Source organism: Felis catus, chromosome E1 (assembly GCF_018350175.1).
Source record: "Felis catus isolate Fca126 chromosome E1, F.catus_Fca126_mat1.0, whole genome shotgun sequence".
In the NCBI taxonomy this organism is placed as follows: Eukaryota; Metazoa; Chordata; class Mammalia; order Carnivora; family Felidae; genus Felis; species Felis catus.
The window spans coordinates 44,243,332-44,259,356 of record NC_058381.1 but is presented as its reverse complement, the minus strand read 5'-3'; the positions used below and the strand labels follow the sequence as shown (position 1 = coordinate 44,259,356).

The window sequence follows — 16,025 nt, the reverse complement described above, 5'->3', positions numbered from 1 at the left end:
CTTAATATACGACAAAGAAGGCATTTAAAATCAGTGTGGAAACACTATCCAATAAATGGTGGAGAGCTGTCTATCCCTGCACATGTCCTATACACATGTGACTGTCTGGATTTAATTGAAATTAAAAACGTGGGCTCCTCAATCGCACTAGCCACATTTCAAGCACTCAAGAGCCACTTGCGGCTATGGCTATCAACCTGGACAGTGGTCACAGAACACTTCCATCACTACAGAATGTTCTACTGGACAGCACTGGCCTTCTCACTTGAAAAATGTAACTAGGGGCACCTGGGTGGTTCAGTCGGTTAAGCGGCCGACTTCGGCTCAGTTCGCAGCTTCGGCCTCGCAGCTTCGGCCTCGCAGCTTGTGAGTTCGAGCCTCACTTCGGGCTCTGCTGACGGCTCAGAGCCTACAGCCTGCTTCAGAGTCTGTGTCTCCCTCTCTCTGCCCCTTCCCCAGCTCACACTCTGTCTCTCTCTCTCTCTCTCAAAAATAAATAATTAAAAAAACCAAAATATAAATAAATATAAATATAACTAAATCCCTAACTTACTTGTAACAGAAAAATAAACTTCAAGTAAATATTTCAATGTTTTTAAAAATGAAATAAAAATAATGCAAAAAAAAAAATAATGCATTATTATTAGCAGTAGAAAATATTGGTGAATACTTTTATGACCCCAGAGTGAGGAAGACCTTTCTAAAAATGATACCAAACCTAAAAAAAGAAAAAAATTGGTAAATTTGGCTACCTAAAATTCTGTATGGCAAAACACAGAAAAAATGAGGTTGAAAGACCATTAACTGGAAAACCAGCATGGGACAAGACTTGTTCCTGACCCATAATGTCCTTCAAATCGTTAAGAGACATATAAACATGCCAACAACAACAAAAAAAAACCCTAGAACCATATTAAAATCAAGTCACAGAAGAGCAAATACAAAAGACCCACTGATGTTTGAACATATTCACTTACAATAGAAGAAATCCCAATAAAAATCAGTGTTTTTTCTCTATCAGATCGGCAAATTCCCTGGAGAAATTAACAGTTTTTAGTAGCTGCTGACACAACCTTTTTGGTGAGTGTGTACCCATATTAAATGTACGTTGTTTTTAAGTAAACTCTACGCCCAATGTGGGGCTCAAACTCACAACTCCAAGATCAAGAGTCACATGCTCCACTGACTGAGCCAGCCAGCCCCCCCTAAATGTACATTGGTTTTAACATAGCAATCCCTCCTCCAGAAATTACTGCAAGGAGAAAACTTTGCAAAAATGTTAAAGATGCTTACTTCAGCATCACTTACAAAGAACAATCATCAATGGAAATTCATTAAGATATAGCTACAATGGAATACTATCCAGTTATTAAAATGCGATGTTCATCTGTATCAGTCGTTAGGTAAGCCCCCAAACTTAGTGACTTAGAATAATGATTCCCTCCATCACCACCACCAATTCTGTGGGTTGCCTGGGTTTCCCCTTGTAGTACATTCAGCCAAGGAATCCCCTGGGGGCTGGGCCAGGCTTCTCTCTCTCTCCAGATAGTCTTTTCATTCTCAAGGAACATTGGGCTTCCTCTTCTGAAGGTGGCAGTGTTCCAAAAGTGCAAGCCCCAGGGCAAAAGCACTAACTTCACCTTTGCTTGAATTACATTTGTTGATGCTCCCTAAGCCAAAGCAAGCCTGTGGCCAAGCTGAGCATCACAGTAGAAGGGAACTGCATATGGGCGTGAATACAGAGAGGAATGATGCATTGGGGGCCATTAGTTTAATGATCTACCACAAGGTTGGTATCCAATTCATTCACCAAACATTTACTGGACAGGGGTGCCTGAGTGGCTCAGTCAGATAAGTGCCCCACTCTTGACTTGATTTTTGGCTCAGGCCACGATTTCATGGTTCCTGAGTTCAAGCCCCACGCTGGACTCTCAACGCGGAGACTGGTTGGGATTCAATCTCTCTGACCCTCCCTGCCCCCCCGGCTGGCTCATGTGTGCGCATGCATGTGCTCGCTCTCTCTCTCTCAAAATAAATAAATAAACTTAAATATATATATATACGTGTATATATGTATATATACGTATATATATGTATATATACATATATATACGTATATATACATATATACACGTATATATATATATGTATACGTATATATATATATATATATATATATATATATATATATATATATATATATATACATACATATTTATGGGGTGTGTGTGTGGCTCAGTTAAGTGTCAGGCTCTTGATTTCCGCTCAGGTCATGAAATAGAGCCAGCATCTGGCTTTGTGCTAATAGCATGGAGCCTGCTTGGGATTCCCTCTCCCTCTCTCTCTGCCCCTTCTGTGTGTTCTCTCTCAAAATATGTAAAATAAACTTTAAAAATTATCTCAAAAATAAGTAAACTTAAAAATAGTTACTGGACGACTATGTGCCAGGCATTTTGCTAGGGGCTTGGGAACAGTGGTGAAAAAGACAGACCTGGTTCCTGCCCTTATCTTACACACACACACTGTTGGAAGGAAGACAAGTGAGCAAGCAATGACAAATGTGTTGAGAGTTACTAAGAAGTTCAAGTTACCATGGAAACTTTTACCAGGGGAAAACCAGTCCAGGGTATCAGGAGAGGTGTCCCTGAGAAATAATGTGTAAACTAAGACCAAAAGAATGAGCTGGCATTAGCTACATAAAGGGGGAGGAGGCTAAGGAAGAAAGCGGGAAAGCATTCCACAGGGAGGAAATAACAAGAGAGATCCAAATATACTGTCTAATGCAGAGTAGGGTGGAAAACAGCACACGTATGATTTTACAAAAATATTTACCAAAATCTTTTTTTTGTTTTAGGTTTATTTATTTTGAGACAGAGAGAGAACAAGGAAGGGACAGAGAGAGAGGGAGAGAAAGAATCTCAAGCACGCTTCATGCAGTCAGTGCAGACAGAGCCCAACACGGGGCTCGATCTCAAGAACCCTCACAAACCACGAGATCATGACCTGAGCCAAAATCAAGAATCGGACACTTAATCGACGACTGAGCCACCCAGATGCCCCTTCACCAAAATCTTCATGGTACAGTGTTTTTAACACTTGTTTATGTTTTGCTGTAGGTCTGATATCATGGAGGCATGAATTATTTTTATAACTGGAGAAAACCACACAATTCTGCTATTTTCATTTGGGACTGATGACATTTTTTTCAAATTGTGGGTACGAACGTTTTGTCCATCTGGTTTCCTCCTTCTCCAAATGTTGCAATCTCTGAAACCATTGCCCAAGTTGGAAGTCGATCCTTTGGTTCCTGTGACTAATCCAACATTCAGAATGCTACTGACTTCACACATCATCCTCGGGAGCCTATTCTTACGTGGGAGTTTGGATCTAGAGGCAGTTCATAAGGCAGAGATCAAGTCCTGTCAAACCTGCCTTTGCAAAATCCCTAAATGGCCCACAAAACACAGTGCCGGGGTGCAGGGATAACTACACTGCCATGTCGTCCTCCAGCATTGGAATAAATCAGATTCTTCAGCTGGACACCAACTCAAGCAACTGGTTTGAGCCAGAGTGAAGAAAATCACGCTGCATCTTTAAACCTAGAAGCATACTTCCTGCGGACATGCTTCCCCTTAGAAAGGCCAGCTGGAAGGAAGTCTGACTGAAGAGGCAACAGTAATTGCCAGCTCCCATCTCAGGCTGAGGCTGGGACACACACTGAGTGGAAGAGAGGACATACCTGCCCTCCCGGTTTGTTTCTTTTAAGATTTTATCTTTAAATGATCTCCACGTGGGACATGAGGGTCAAACTCCCAACACCCAAGATCAAGAGTCCCAAGGAGCCTGCTATGGAATCTGTGTCTCTCTCTTTCTCTGCCCTTCCCCTGCTCACGCTGTCTCTCTCTCCTTCAAAAATAAATCAACATAGGGGCACCTGGGTGGCTCAGTAGGTTAAGTATCCAACTTCGGCTCAGGTAATGATCTCACAGTTCGTGAGTTCAAGCCCCGCATCCTGCTCTGTGCCGACAGGTTGGAGCCTGGAGCCTGCTTCAGATTCTGTCTGTCTGTCTGTCTGTCTCTCTCTCTCTCTGCCCCTTTCCCTGCTCGTGCTCTGTCTCTCAAAAATAAACGTTAAAAAAAATTTTTTTAAATAAATAAACGTTAAGATTTTATTTTTATGTGATCTCCACATCCAACATGAGGCTCAAACTCACAATACCCAAGATCAAGAGTCCCAAGCTCTACCAACCAAGCCAGCCAGGTGCCCCTGCCCTCCCTGTTTTAATCATTATCTTTTTCCTTTTTTTGCCAAGCAGATAGGGTTAAGTGTGCTTAAACCGAAATGTGTTCATTTGAATGCCCTGTAAACCTAGCAATGTCCTAGAGATGCCGAGGAACTAAGAAATTCTATACCACCTAGTTTTAGCCTCAAAAAGTTTACGCTCTTGGGGCAGACAAAATTTTCAAAAAAAGTATTCAGTAATAGGGATGCCTGGGTGGCTCAGTCGGTTAAACATCTGACTTCAGCTCAGGTCATGATCTCACAGTTCGTGGGTTCAAGCCCACGTCAGGCTCTGTACTGAGGGCATGGAGCCTGCTTGGGATTCTCTCTGTCCTGCTCTCTCTGCCCCTCCCCCACTCACACTGTTTCTCTCAAAATGAATAAACTTAAAAAAAAAGCATTCAATAACAAAAAAGCATGCGAAAGTACAACATACTAAGTTGTAAATTGGTCTTGTCACAGGTCCTGAACATACCTATTGTAGGGATGGTAGTCACAATCTCTCCCAGTTTCAATTTATACAAGATGGTGGTTTTTCCAGCTGCATCCAAACCCACCATAAGAATCCGCATCTCTTTTTTCCCAAACAGACTTTTAAACAGTTTTTCAAAAACGTTCCCCATTGTGACTGAATTCTGTTACCTGAAAAGAAAGGCAAATTAAGTAACTGTTCTTTGCAGAGATATAGAAACACCATACATAAAATACAAGTCTCTGTCAGAGTGGCTCCTAGTAAAATTTAAACAATTTTAAGTATAATTTGGCCAATAAAGAGTAGTGTATCTAATTTTTAAAGGGAAATTCAACTAAGCTTTTTGATGTCTTGCCACAAAATTCTCTTTTTTCATTGCAGCACCCAAATGGGATAATGGAAACACAGTCAATGATACCACTATGGCAGCAGGCTTTGGTCACCCTAAGTATGGAAGCCATGCCACAACATACACATCTACACTCTCTTGAAATGAGAACTAATGAAGGACAGAACCAGTGTATTTTTTTTTTTAATGTTTTTATTTATTTTTGAGACAGAGAGAGACAGAGCATGAGCAGAGGAGGGGCAGAGAGAGGGGGAGACACAGAATCTGAAGCAGGCTCCAGGCTCTGAGCTGTCAGCACAGAGCCTGAGGCGGGGCTCGAACTCACAGACCGCGAGATCGTGACCTGAGCCGAAAGGACGCTTCACCGACTGAGTCACCCAGGCGCCCCAGAACCAGTGTATTTTACTGGATGTGAAGCAAAGTCCTTAAGGCAGGTTAAGTATCAGTATCTCTTAGAAATTTAGTAGTTGCCTTTGGCTAGCAATCAGTATCAATATCCAGAAAAGAACCTACAAAATTTTCAGAGGGGAGGAAATAGGGCATTGAGACACTGCACTGCTAATAGAGAAACTGGGCAAAGAGTTGAGGAGATCCCATAGCATCCAGTGTTGACATCACCTGCCTCTCAACCAATTTTTTTTTACTTTTTGTTGAAATATAATTTACACACAGATAAAAACACACACGATAACCATACAGTTCAATGAAATGTCAGGAACCAATCATAAAAAGATGATTACCAGCGACCCAGAGCTCCTTGTTCCTCAATCCCAATCTTTACCTCCCAAAAGGTAATCACTACTATTGATATCTAACAGATACATGTTCAATATTTTATTTTTTAGGAGTGCATGATAGATTCTATAAAGAAAGGCAATAGTAAAGACAGACTAGCTTTGCAGGAATTTACAGTCTTTTAACACATCAGCCTATGAAGTGTAAGCTTGACATTCTAAAGACTTAAAATAGTACTGTGTCTGAATCTCGAACCAAGCTCCTCAAAGTCTACAAAGATTCTCCCACCCACCCCCCCCACCCCCAAAAATCCTTGTTATAAAGACTATGATTTTCCAGTTAAACTGCTAAACAAAGAAAAACTTTACTCCCTGGCAGAGCAGAGAGAAAATGCAGTAAGGACTGCCAATCTCATTCATCTGGACCCTAGTGACCTCAGAGGGGAGGTCACCAAATTCCAGAGGCCTCACGAATGAAATTCAACGGTTTCCCACAGTAGCCTAACACGTATGATGTCCAAGCATACACCATTCTGTTCCGCCATCAGAGAAAAGAAGCATTTATCCCGTACATAAATGAAGTAAAGATGAACTGCTACAACCAAAGAACGATGAATGCTTTTATCATTCATAGATGGTTCGTATGTAAAGTATACAAACGTCCAGGGCATTGCAGCAGTCAAAATCTTGTTGGGCGACAAAACTAGAGACGCCTTGTCTTTGTTTCCGAAAAAAACGCAAACCGCATAGATGAGAAAAACTGTAAGGAACGTGCTGGGAGTGGAGTGGGGAGGTACTTCCCACTTACACGTCCTTGGAGCCAAATACTCGTGCTCCGTTCCCCCTCCCAACCACACACGGTACACCACCTAGGTTTTCCCTCCTGCTTCTCTTTCCCTCTTCTCCCTCCTCATCTGCCAGAGGCTCCCAAATCCCGCTGCGTTTCTGGAAACCCTCTGGGGAAAAATATCCCCGATCCCGGCGCCTCTTTAGCACGTTCACCCTTCCCTGCCACAAGCACCAACTATCCATCAAGGAGGAACAGCGGCGAGATCCTCTGGGCGCGAACGAGAAGGGGGCGGGGGAGGGGAGCAAATGGGCGTGCGCGGCGGGCAGGCACGGGCTCCGGGTCCCCGGGAAGAACCCAGAATGCCTTTTCTGCCTGTCCGCCAGGCCGCTCCCTCTCAACCTGCCGGCCCTCGGGAGAGTGGAGGGTCACGGTGGACGCGCCAAGCTTCCCCCGGGTACCCGCAGCGCTGGCCCTACAGAAGGTGGAAAAGGGACAAGAAGCCCGACCCCTTTCCGCAGGCCAACCGCTGTTCTCTGGTTTCCTGGCCGCTGACGGTGCGGAAATCCAGCCAGGCCTTGAATGCTGCCGCCCCTTCTACCCAGCCGCACTTACCTGCCGCCGCACAGGGCACCGTTACCCGCACCACTGCCTTTCGGATTTCGGCTCCCCTCTGCAAAATGGCGACTGGCGCGGGGGCGGGAACGGCAGCCAACCAATCATCCATCGTCTCTTGGAGCTTTCGTACCAATGAGCTCGAAGTTCTGTGAGTGACGACATGTCTGGCCAATGCAAAGGATAATAAGAGCCTGGGCGGGAGGAGGCCCGCCCCTCGCGACCTAGGCGACGGCACGAAGCTCTGGAAATGCCGGGTTTATCTTCCAATGACAGCTCCCGGCTTCCAGGCAAGACACTCCCACATGCCCCGCCCCAGTGCCGCGCGCGACCAATCAGAAAAGTAAAAGGATTTCCGATTTGCTGCGCCAATCAACTCGGAAAAATCCTTGGGATTGAACTAACCCCGGGAGCATTGGAACCAACCGGGTGGGGGCATGTGGGCGGGGCCAAGTTCATAAGGATATTTAAGGAAATTTACCGGGGTTGAGCTAAAAGTAGAAACTAGTTTGGGGTGGTGTCCTGTGTAGGAAATACCCAGACGCTGACACCGAATTTAGGCTTAAGGAAAGTTTCCTACTCAGTCTGAAGCTAGACTGCAGCTCTGCCTCTAAACAAACAGATTTTCAACAGTTGGGTAAAATACTAGCCACCTGCAGAGTTCAGATGTCACAGTACCACAGTCTTCACTTCACTTCCACTCAATAATAACTCAGTCCCTCTCAATGCCAACTTGGTTAGCTAAAAAGGTAACCAACTGCTGTAAATGATACCTAACAATAATCGAAAATGAACACCTGCTGAACACATACCGTGTGCCATGAAAGTCAAGGGCTTTACCTGCATGACCATAAAGCCTCGTGAATTAGAAACTATCATTTCCATTTTACAAAGAGGAAAATTAAGTAGCCGACCACAGATAAAAGCTTAGGTCTTAATCTTTTTAGTGAAATACTTTCTGTCCTGGTCACAGTGATTGTACATATGGAAGTAAACATATAGGAGGTTTTTCTACATGACTCCTTAAAAATTTTTTCTGACTATAAAAAACTTACACAAAGTTGCTTTTAAAAATACATGAAAAATGGCATTCCTCACCAGAGAGAGGAAGAAAAGGAGGAAGGGGAAGAGAAAAGAAAAAAATTACCCATCATTCTATCACTTAGAGGCAATCACTGATATATTTTCAATTACTTCTTTCCAGTCATTCTTCTGTGCAATTTTTACATAGTTCAGATTAGGAATACATAAAACTTGGGTTTTTTCCCAGTTAGCATTTTAATCTGAGCATTTTCCACATTACTTAACATTCTAACATTTCTTAAATTTTTTTTTTAATGTTTATTCATTTTTGAGAGAAAGAGAAAGATAGAATGCAAGCAGGGGAGAGGCAGAGAGAGAGAGGGAGACACAGAATCTAAAGCAGGCTCCAGGCTCTGAGCTGTCAGCACAGAGCCGGATTTGGGTCTTGAACTCATGAACCATGAGATCATGACCTGAGCTGAAGTCGGATGCTCAACCCACTGAGTCACCCAGGCGCCCCAATATTTTAACATTTCTGATAGCTGTGTGATATTCCATCATACAGATATACCCTGATTTATTTAATCATTTTCAAGGAGTTCAACATTTAGATTGTGTTTAAGTTTTTCTATGTGAATATTGTTGCGGTGAACTTCCCCCCCCCCCGCCCCCCCGCATTCCTTGCTATTTTTTTCAGGAAAGAAGTCCAAAAGTGGAATCGCTGGGCCAAAACATGAAGTTGTTTAAGTCTCGATAACAATTACACAGCCAAATTGTATTCTGAGTAGACTGTACAAACGAACATTCCCATCAACCAAGTGAAAACAGTGCTTACTTCATCATTTGGTAAGCTCTTTTTAATGTGTTTTGTTTGCTAATTTGATAACCACCAAAAAAAGGATCTCATGTTGGTTTCATTTTCATTTCTTTGATTACTTGTTTTTTCCCAAATGTTTACTAATATTTGTATTTCATCTACTACATCTATTCATGTCTTTCTGCTGACTTTCAAGTCAAAGATGCAAAACTGTTTTGCCAGCAACTATAAGGTTGCTTAAATGGATTCCTCATAACGTGAAAAAAGGATGAAATAGCAAAAAGCTTTTTATCTACCATTGTTTATACCTACAGAAGGAATGTTGGAGCTAATAATAATGAGACTTTATCCCTCCACCCCTACTGACCTGAGAATACGCATTATTTTCCCAAGATCTGCATTATGACTGTGAATAAAACAAAGTCCCTGCCCACATGGCACTCAATTATTAAAGGATTACAACCATATATAGATTCACACATTAACACAGAGACATGTTTTATATACATACACACATATTTATGTTTTATCTTTTTATATGTGTTTTTTTATGGGGAATGTGTGGGAGAGGGGCTAGAAGAAAACAGCTCTAATTTGCTAGTAAGTGTATTCGGGAGACAAGGTTGTGATTTTAAGTGATCTAGAGAAAATACTAATTTCAGAGGGCAAAACTCAGCTTATTTTTTTTTTTAAATACAAAACTGACAATTAGGAAGAAGGTTTAATTGAGATCATGGTAACTGTTTAGGGGAGGTTCATCCAGCTCAATTGTGGTGATCCAATGAATAAATTGCTACTGTAAGTGATGTTGACTGATTGGTTTTTATTTTTTATTTTTTTTTAATGTTTATTTATTTTTGAGAGAAAGAGAGAGAGCGCGCGCGCGCAAGTGGGGGAGGGGCAGAGAGAGAGAGGGAGGCACAGAATCCAAAGCAGGCCTCAGGCTCTGAGCGGTGGGCCCAGAGCCTGATGTGGGGCTCAAACCCATGAACTGTGAGATCATGACCTGAGCCGAAGTCGGCCGCTCAAGCTCAACCCACTGAGCCACCCAGGCGCCCCGGGGGCTTTTTGTTAATAGAAAAGATCACATGTCAATAGAAGGTTATTTGTACAGCATGGAAAGTACAGAGTGCTCTTGGGAGATCCTTTCACCCTGAGAAACATTTTATTTGGAGATAGCTTTCCTTCTCTAAGTTAGACTTTAAGATTAGTTAACAGCATTACCAGTAGTATAGTATTCTTGGTAGTGGTGGTTAGCTTTCTGCTGCGTAATTGCTGGATCTGGTACTAAATGTGTCAGGTACCGTGTGATAATTATCTCATCTAATTCTCACATGCAAACATTTAAGTTCAGAGAGGCTAAATGTCACATAAGATACCCACATCGCCTTTCCCCAAGTATCACTAAACTTATCCCTCTATTGTTTATTATTATTTATTTATGCCCAACATGGGGCTCAAACTCATGACCCTAAGATCAAGTGTCACATGCTCTACCTACTGAGCCAGCCAGGCGCCCCCTTAGCCCTCTATTCTGGTCACACTTCTGCTCAAGAGATGTCTTCTCCCTCTCTTGAAAAACCCTGCTGTACCTGTTCCTTGCCCTAGAAACAGCCCTCCAGAAAATTAATCCTTAGGAGAAACCTTAAGACACACCTTCACTTTTTCTCTAAAGCCTTCCTGAGAACCGCCAGATAGCCAGTATTGCCAAGCCCAGTGAGCTGCAGTTTGTGGGCCTCTAGTGTCTTAAGATTTCAGGCAACTCAGCCTTCCCAGAAGACTCTGACTCCCTTTTCTCAAAATGCGTGAAAGCTCATATCTGGGGGCGCCTGGGTGGCATAGTCGAGTAAGTGTCAGACTCTTGATCTCAGCTCAGGTCATGATCTCACAGTTGGTGAGTTCGAACCCTCTGTAGGGATCTGCACTGATGCTGCGGAGCCTGCTTGGGATTCTGTCTCTCCTTCTCTCTGCCCCTCTCCTGCTTGTGCACGCACTCCCGCTCTCTCTCTCTCTCAAAAAAATAAATAAATAAATAAATAAATAAATAAATAAATAATAAAACTTAAAAAAAAAAAAAAAGACCAATCTCTGAATAATTTCTTTTCAAAGAGGTGCAAGCAGCTCTTCAGACCCACAATATTAATATGCAGGGTTAGGCAGCCCGGCAAGCGCTTTGGGGCTTGCACTGAGGGATCATCTGGTTTCCATAGCAACATTCATTCCCTTCCATGGAGGATTCTATCATCACTCCTGCCCACTCAGACTTTCCAGAACAAATTGATTTTTGTGACTATAGGTGTTTGTCCTTGATCCTCCAAAGAGAAAAGACCTATTCATAAACAAACAAACAAAACAAACAAAAACAAAACAAAACCCAGAAGGCAAAAAAAAAAAAACAAACCCAAAAAACAAAAAGCCCAACAACAAAAAATCTGACTGCAGCTAGAATGCTGCATTGCATCAGCTAGTCTTCCTTTCTTTAAAAATTCCATATCGTTTCCTCATTTTGCTCCGTCCCCTGGCCTTATCCATCATTTTGGAAAATAGGTTTCTCTGACAGAAAACAAACAGATGGCAACTCCATTTTCCTAAAACTGGCAATGATGGGACTGTAAAATGAAATTTTCAGCAAGGCTCCCTTAAGCTTAGGGCATGGGTGGCTGACCTGTGGGTTATGATTGGAGGGGCAAGAATAAGGATTATTATCCACATTCAGAGAGATGTCACAGTTTTTGAAATTTCACCAGTAGCGATTTGTTTCCTTAGGGAAGGCATCGCTCTCCCAGCAATAATCTCTTAAATTGCATATACTTCTGGGAGGAGTGATATATTAGGTTACTAATGCTGGAAGAACTTGGGAAAGAGAGGAGGGGGTGCAGAGGGAAGGGTATAAAAGGGCCCCTGGAGACCGCTTTTATTTGCTTTACAATGATATCTTCTACAAGAGGGGTGGGCAGCTCCTTGTCACTCACATACACACGGCCACTGGAGGATGCTCTCTGACATCTACAATGCAGTGGCGAATTCACTGCATAGCACTGTTTTCTGAAACACCTGCATGCAGTCTTACTGGAAGATCATTGAAACCCACGCCTTAAAGTGACTAAAACACCTTTCTCTTCCCCCCATCATTCGTTTAACCCTAGAGTTTCCGCAAGCAAAAGGTTCATTCTGGGTAACGTGGCAAGTGCCAAAAAGCTGCACTGCTTTATTAAATAAACTAGATGACACTGAATCAGTTCACTTCTATGTTGTTTACTATTGCCCTCATTCTTCAAAACACAGAAGAAATTTTTTCCCCCAGTTAAATTGTCACGACTGTTAAACCAAAATGTCTATGTAACCAGGTCAGGGTTCTCCAGAGAAACAGACTCAATGGATATATATTGAGATTAAATATATAATATGCATCCATATAAAATAAAAAGATTTATTGGCTCATGCAGTTGTGGAAGCTTAGGGAGTCCAAAAATTTGATAAGGGAGGCTGGCAAGCTGGAGATTCAGGAAAGAGTTGCAGTTCAAGTCTAAAGGCAGCATGCTGGAACCAAGACGATGTGATATTGCTGATGAATTCAAAAGGCAGTCTGCTGGAAAATTTCTTGTTGCTCCAAAAAGCTCAGCCTTTTAGTCAATTCAGGCCTTTGGCTGGTTAGATGCGGCCCACCCACATTATGGAGAGCAATCTACTTAAAATCCATGGGTTTAAATGTAAATCTCATCTAAAAATATCCTCGTGGAAAAACATGCTGCATAATGTTTGACCAAGTATCTGGGCACGGTGACCCAGCCAAACTGATACATAAAATTGGCCATCACACGGAGTCACCCAGTAGCTATGTTCAACAAGAACTGATCTTGATCAAATCCTCACTACCCACTTCCCACTATTCACTGCTATTTATCCTAGATACTGCTATATCCAATTCCTTACTAGGTCATTATCTTTTGCACTCTCATTTGAGGTACCTACTACCCCTTTCCTCTCTGGCTCTATCCCTAGTCTCACCTCATCCACCTCCTGGTCCTCCTAAAACACCCTCCAGCCCTTAGAAAATGATGTCAGTCATTTATACTTTAGGATAAATTTAGGGATGCCAAGCAGGCTCAGTCACTAGGGCACGTGACTTCTGATCTCAGGGTCATGAGTTCGAGCCCCATGTTGGGCAATTTTAAAAAGGTTAAATTTATTTTATTTATTATTATTTTTAAATTTTTTGAACATTTATTTACTTCTGAGAAAGAGAGGGAGACAGAGACAGAACATGAGCAGGGAAGGGGCGGAGACAGACAGAAACACAGAATTCAAAGCAGGCTTTAGGCTCTGAGCCATCAGCACAAAGCCTGATGTGGGGCTTGAACTCACAAGCCATGAGATCATGACCTGAGCTGAAGTCAGATACTTAACTGACTGAGTCACCCAGGCACCCCAAAAGAAGGATAAATTTAAATCATTGTTAGCTGTCTTACCTATTTTCTCATTGTAAAAGGAAAGCTTGTTAAAAAGGTTTTTAGGATTAACGAAGAGCTGAGGGAAGTATTTTTTTTGAGGAAGGGAAAGAAAAAGGAAAGTGACCACACACACACAAATGAAGACAAAGGGGAACAGCCAGATTTTGCCTAAGACAGAAGCCAGATAAACTCCAGGGGTCTAGATGATTCAGGAATGGTCTTTTCAAGCTGACACCATTGCAGTAAATCCACTGTTTTCTTTCTTCCTCAGGATAGTCAAGATTGCAGTTGCTCGGGGAGAGACAGCATCTGACCGATGGAGCTTGGGTTCTGTGCTCCCTCCTGGGCCAGGGGATGGCAGGGCACTTTGTCTGACAATATTTCCAAGCTGCATGAGCTGGAAGAACTGTGACTAGGAAAGGGGGACATGGATTTGGGGCAGCAAAATATTTATTGTCTATTGACTATCTCTGTAAGGACTGCTCAAAGGTGTTGCAGAATCAGCTCCACTAGATCTAAGATAACCTTGAATATCAGAGCAAGGCACAGACAGGAAGCACAGACACGGAGACAGCTTGGAGCAAGGTCTCAGAATCCTGTTGCTCCAGCTGGATACTAAGCACCTTAAGGACAAGAGCTCATGTTTCCCGAGAGCTTCTTTGGTACACCGACCTGCAGGATTGTGCACATGACTCTTGAATTTATACCACTTGTGAGATGCTACATAGGACTGCTTATCACGGGTGTATACATGCTCTAAGCAGACACACTGGAACCCAACAAGGAGGCCTATCTTTCCTAGGTGGAAAGTGTTCCTCCTCGTTGGACACATTAAAGACATTTTCCCTTGCAATCTATTTTACTTAGTAACAAACCAGCAGTATAAATATATTTGCATTACTCTCTGGCCTTGAAAATCACAGGAGGTCATTGGACTGAGAACCACTGTCATCTTCTGGATCCGTTTGGTAAATCTTTTTGATGTAGCGAGTCAAATTCAAAGTATCAAAAAATGTAAGACACAACCATGAAGCTCATCTAATTATACCTCTCACATTGTGAAGACAGTAAGGAAACTGGGGCTCAGAGAGGTTAAGGGATATGGCAAGTGAGTTGGCAGAGAAAGAATAGGGACAAGAACCCAAGCCTCCAGTCTCCCCAGTTCATTCTGATTATTTATGTAGTTTTTGCAGGTTAATAGATCAGAGTTCAACTAGTTGTCTTCCCTGATAAACTCTGACTCACTGATGACCTAGCTAACATCTGATTTGTTCAGTAAAGCAGGACGGTTCTCGGGTACAGTGTGAGAGTTTATAAAACCGATCTTTTTACTTCTGTCCCTGGCCTGCCTTCAGGTCACTTACTCATTTTTATTCTCAATTTTAAACCACTAAGCAAGCCCAGCTCTTCTAATTTTTTTCCTTGGCTCATGTTGGAAAAACTTTTTTTTTTTTCCTAATCATCTGTGAGAAATGAAAGATAACAAATTCTGTTGTTTCTCCTTGTCTTGTGTAAATATGGAGAAAATTTAAGCTAGCAGGGGCAGGGGCAATAAAAGCATCAAGAAAACTGTTAGGCAGTATCTCAACCTTCTTGCATAGCGCTGCTGCTGTCACTATTATTTATCCTATTATTGTCCCCTAGTCGTCTTTTTTTTTTTTTTTTTAATTCTTTCTAAGCAGGCTCCATGCCCAACGTGGGGCTTGAACTCACGACCCCGAGATCAAGAATCACACACGCTATTGGCTGAGCCTCTAGGCGCCCCTATTATCCTCTATTCTGAGATTCCAGTGAGGAAATAGTATAGTGGGTACATCGAGGTAAAAAATGGATGAGTTTACGGCATATTTCACTCAAATTCTACCCTAGGGTCTAAAGTGAAACAACCCTAGGGAATGACAAAGATTGCTAAAAACACTACTTTTATAAATAAATATACTTAATAGTGAAGTTAAAAATATAGAAAAGAAAGTTCTAGAAATAATCACAATTCACTTTCAAATTTGATGAAAATACTGCGTTTTCCAGGCTACACATAAGCTAAATATAAAGGCCAATGCTGATAATCTCCAGGAGCTAGGTAAACAAGCTCGCCTACAGAGAAAAGCTTGAATTAAGAACTTGAATTCAGAACCAACTGTACCCGTGTCGGCGCTCTTAAGCACCTTTTCACAATTCAGTGGGTCTGGAAGCAGAAAGGCCGTTCCTGGGCAAGCGGCAACGGGCAAAGAGAAACAAGGCTAAGTAATTAAAGCAGCAAAGGCCTTGCTACAAAGTCCAGCGCAAACGGCCAGATGGGACAAGATTCGCAAAAGAAGCCTTTGAGAAGTCGCCCGGGGACAGGCACTCGAAAAAACCGAGTCACTGCACCCACCGCTCGCGCTCAAGATGGCGTCACCGCCCCGCCCTCCCCAGGCGGCCCCGGAGCTCGCACGCGCCCTGCGGGGCGGGGACGCCAGGGACGTGGCCGGGCGCGCGCGCGGCCTCAAGGCGGC

The 16,025-nt window shown here is 42.8% G+C and overlaps 1 protein-coding gene across 3 annotated transcripts in view; it reads right to left on the bottom strand.

Annotated features, from left to right (window-relative positions):
- Nucleotides 1-7,387, bottom strand: part of LOC101089059 (ADP-ribosylation factor 2) — a 36,033-nt gene extending 28,646 nt beyond the window's left edge. For 2 of the 3 annotated variants that reach the window (XM_045044384.1, XM_003997022.5), the window contains exons 1-2: nt 7,240-7,387; nt 4,758-4,924 (exon numbers count right to left, since the gene is read on the bottom strand). In XM_045044384.1, coding sequence (XP_044900319.1) covers nt 4,758-4,905 — 148 coding nt within the window. In that variant the 5' untranslated portion in view covers nt 4,906-4,924; nt 7,240-7,387. The remainder of the gene's footprint in view (nt 1-4,757; nt 4,925-7,239) is intronic. The other variant, XM_045044385.1, reaches the window with a different exon arrangement.
- Between the last annotated feature and the right edge of the window lie 8,638 nt (nt 7,388-16,025).